The sequence below is a fragment of the Echinops telfairi genome, unplaced genomic scaffold, assembly GCF_000313985.2.
Source record: "Echinops telfairi isolate 266 unplaced genomic scaffold, ASM31398v2 ScPeMD7_5;HRSCAF=22, whole genome shotgun sequence".
Classification (NCBI taxonomy): domain Eukaryota; kingdom Metazoa; phylum Chordata; class Mammalia; order Afrosoricida; family Tenrecidae; genus Echinops; species Echinops telfairi.
Window position 1 is genome coordinate 22,753,020 of NW_022103901.1, and position 4,521 is coordinate 22,757,540.

Consider the following 4,521-nt stretch of genomic DNA (forward strand, 5'->3'; position numbering starts at 1 on the left):
TGGCAGTAATGACAGAGCATGCGCTGTTACGCAAAAACCGCGATAGAGTGAAGCCGCGGAAGTCGAAGCGCGAAGTGGCGAGGGTTCACTGTACTTGCTTTCCAAAGCACTTCTCCTTCATGGACTTCTTGACATCATCTCCCTCTTATCACTTCAACCCCTCTATACCCCCCTTCCCCCAAACCTTTGTTATATTTTCTTTCCCAGTAGGCTCAACATTGTAGGGAACTTTCTGTAGGAGTTTGTATCATCCAGCACCTGACAGTTACCAGGTGGACAAGGGGTTGTCTGTCTTGCGCTGAGTGGAACCCCAGGGAGGTCAGCCTTGTTGCTATCAGAGTTCCTATAATATGTTGGCTGTGGGTGTTGCCTCTGCTCAAGATGTCTGCTTTCTGAGGGGGTCTCCAACAAAAGTTCATAGAAAATGCATATTTTTTTTCATATTATTTTAAAAGTTGCATAGATTTCCAAAAATTCACCAAAGTAAACTTGTACTAGTTTTAGCATGTCTGAACATAGGAATATATTCCATAGCAGCAGAAATTTTCCAGGTTCCTATAAACCACATATACGCTCTTCCACTGGTCTAGCAAGTGTGAGAGATCACTTACTCAACTTGCTGTCACTGCCATTAAGTCTGTTCCAGCTCATAGCAGCTCCATAGCATGGAGGAGAGCCTCACCCTTCGGGTTTCCGTGACTAAAACTTTACAGGAGCAAACAGTCTCATCTTTTTCTCTCAGGGCAGCTGGTGGCTTTAAACCTCTGACCTTGTGCTTAGCTCAGTGTAGTAACCCACGATGGCACGCATCAGGGCCTTTTATATCTCATTGGTATCTATGGTACCTAGTATTCCTGGGACTAATTTATAACAATCTCTAAAAAAGAGGCTGCAGTGCAGTGAGTTACCTGATCTGACCCTTCTAGCCATACTTTCTGTAACTCCCACGAGTGGCTAGATGACTGTCTCTGCAAAGGCCCTAGGCTCTCGCTCTCCAGGTTGTCCACTGTATCCCCACCAAACGCTGGAGGCACCCCGCTGCCCAAAGGCACTCTGCTTTCTCAATCTGTGGGCCAGGGAGCCCACTGCTCTGACGGATACCAGTCTCTGGGTTCTGTTTTCTCTGCTGCCACGACTTCTCACCATCTCCCACTGTATCTGGTGCAACAGCTCTTTCTCCTGGATCATGGAGGTTCTAAATGCAGGGCTTCTACATCTCCAAAAAAATTAAAAAACAATCTCGCTGCCATTGAGTTGATGCCAACACAGAGCGACCCCCAGAATGAGGTAGTACTGTTCCTGGGGGTTTCCTAAACTGTAACTCTTTACAGGAGTAGAAAGCCTCATCTTTCTGCCACTGAGAGGCTTTTGGTTTTGAACTGCTGACCTTGCAGTTAGTAACCCAACTTGTAACCACTATACCAACTTAGGCTACAGTTCCCTAAAGTCTCAAGGGTGTACTTTCCGCCTCTGGCATGGCTCATTTTAAGCCTGGTCAGATGGTAAAACTGACTAATGTCCACATTAGGATTCCACATAACCTATTTGTAAGGTCCCAACCCACAAGAGTGTCATGTACCTTATTTACATGATTAGCTAGCTATCCAGTTCCCTGATTAGGCTACAAGCACCACACATTTGCATAGTCACCATTTCGTGGGGCTTATAGAAAGTATGGCTACAAGGACCAGATCAAGTAATTCACTGCACTTTAAAGTTGTTATAAAGAACACTTGAGACCTAACCTATCTATGAACGGTTGACATACTACATTTAAATGAATGTTTACTTGGTGTACAAGAGCCAGCAAAACTTCTGCAGCTACTACAGATATTTCTGGGCTTGCAGTTTTTTACCTACATTATTTCTGAACGATTAAACACATTTGCATCAGTGGCGGTGGAATTAACGGTACACTGCTACAGTTCAGCACTTCCTTGGTGAGAATCAGTGATTGATTTCTAAGGGAGCCAAGGGAAACTGGTGAGATTCAGAGAAGGGAGAGGGGCGGGGCCCTGGTGATGCTGCTGCCGGGAACTGTTGGGCTGCCAACCGCAGAGGTGGCAGCTCCAACCCACCCGGAGGGAGAGAGAGGAAGCAAGTCTACGCTCCCATAAAGGTGTACCTCCTGGGAACCTTCTGTGTAGTCACTGTGAATTGGACTCTACTGGATGCCATAGGATTGGGCTTTTTTTTAGCTTGGGTTTGGTTCTTGGTGTTTCGTTCGTCTACAAACCCAGCAAGCTCTGTAACCAAAATTGTTTTCCCCTCAAGTTGGCAGCCTGTTCATTTGGTAGCAAACCGGGATCTGAACTGATGTGAGGCTGTATATAATCTCTAGCCACACATTTTGATGCAAAAAACCCCTAACGCTTGATTACAGGGTGCTGCCCTCATGGGGGTATTATAAAATGTAAAGTACATACACTAGGTTGACTTTTTTTTTAAACAGTTTTATTGGCACTTCATCCTCAAATCATACAATTAAATATTTAAACCATATCAAGAAGAGTTGTACAATCTTTACCACAATCATTTTTACTCATGTATTTTTTTTCAATCTTGGCAAAAATATAAACAAACATTTACTAATTAAACAACTTTCCCTTGTGTTATTCAGTGCCATTGATTATAGTCTTCGTGTTGTATAACCATTATGTTGTCCCTCTCCAAATTGTTCCACCACCATTAAAATATACTCAGTGCCCCTAAGCAAAACCCTTCCTCCTCCACTCATGATAACCACGGGTGAAGAGGTTGACTTTGTACAATCCAGCGGACTTTCTAAAACATTTCTGGTCCCAAGGTTTCCAATGAGGAAGCTGAAGTTCAGAGAGTTTGTGTTTCTTTGCTCAGCACACAGCTAGTGGTGTAACTATAGTTGAAGGGGAAAAAACTATAATACTCAACTCCACCACAATGCTTTTTTTATAAGACCATTGACCATCACTTAGCCTATTGAAAGAAATCTATTGGCCTTGCAAATACTTGTATGATTCTATAAAAAGCCCTAAAAAGAGTATTTTTAATTAAAAAATGTTTCCATTGTATTACATTTGGTCATTGGTGATGCCTCAAACCTACTTGATAGGTTCTTTCTGGTTATGCCTATTTGGAGTATATATTGTATTTCAGTACCTTACAGTGGTGGAGTTGGATAAAGAGAACAAGGTGGCTTCACATGAAGGTACAAAGAGTGTGTTTGCACTCTTTGAATATAGTTAAGCCACTGAACTGTACGGTATGTGAATTATGCCAATAAAACTTTTTTTTTTTTAATTCCCCTGTATCCTCGCCATTTAGGAAGGGATTTTAGCAGTACCAAATTAATCTGGTAGATTTCTTATGAATAAGGAGGATTAGGGTGATAAATTTCTCACAGAATTAAAAATAATAAGGGTCTTTGAAATGGCAAAAGCTAAATATCTCCTTATTAAGTTCACTGCCCTTTCCCACATTTTTGTACCGAATACCTCACTCAGGAAAAAAAATTACTTTGCTTTTCAAGTGAAAATCATCTAAAATTCTCCAGTTAAGCTTTTTATTTGTTAAATATATTTTTGCTTAAATACTGATCACAATACCTTCTTTTTCTCTTTAAATTTTCCTGTTGAGTATTAATTTCATCACACATTAAGGGTATTTTTGAAACATTAGGAAAATAAAGGAAGACCTATGCTGACTTCCTAGTAAGTCCAACAGTTTGGAATTTAAAGTTTTTTCATAAAATAAACACGTGCCGTCTTCTCTGCTGACTGTGTAACCTGGTCACGTTCATCTTCTCGTACAGTATCTGACCAAGCAGGTGGAGCTTCTGCGGCAGATGAACGAACAACACGCAAAAGTTTATGAGCAATTAGATGTCACGGCAAGAGAACTGGAAGAAACAAATCAGAAACTAGTAGCTGACAGTAAGGCCTCACAGCAAAAGATTCTGAGGTAAGTTTTCTAGAACTGGTGAAGAAAGCCCCCACTAGTATGCGTACTGGACTAGAACATGGTTCAGAGGGGCTTCGGGTCAATGTCATTATCTATGGGTGAGATTGAATAGAAGTGCTTTCTCACTAAGAAAGACCAGTTTGAGTGGTTCTCAACTAATCTCCAGTCCCCGCTTATCCCTTATTTAATGTGACGCCTGCCAATTGCCTTTTGTCTGTTTCTCACAGTCTGACGGAAACAATTGAATGTCTGCAAACCAACATCGATCATCTTCAGAGCCAAGTGGAAGAGTTGAAGTCGTCTGGCCGAGGGAGAAGGAACCAGGGAGGATGTGGCCAGCAGAAACCGGCGCCCAGCTTCCCGTGCCTCAAAGAGCTGTACGACCTCCGCCAGTAAGAGCTGCCTCTGTTCCCTTGACAGATAGAGCTGCTCTTGGCGTTGACACGCTCTGGATTCCAGTAAAGTGTTCTTCTTAAGAAACACCACCTGGCCCTTAACTTAAATTGCCAGTGGTCTGAACAAAACCATTCTACTTAAAATTATAGAGTTCTTTGATATTAGCAGTTCTGCGAAAACATTTTT

General features: G+C 42.1%; 1 protein-coding gene across 1 annotated transcript in view; it reads left to right on the top strand.

Moving 5' to 3' along the window:
• Positions 1-4,521, top strand: part of CDR2 (cerebellar degeneration related protein 2) — a 27,858-nt gene that overhangs the window by 18,945 nt on the left and 4,392 nt on the right. The window contains exons 3-4 of the mRNA XM_013005466.2: positions 3,791-3,939; positions 4,167-4,331. Coding sequence (XP_012860920.1) covers positions 3,791-3,939; positions 4,167-4,331 — 314 coding nt within the window. The remainder of the gene's footprint in view (positions 1-3,790; positions 3,940-4,166; positions 4,332-4,521) is intronic.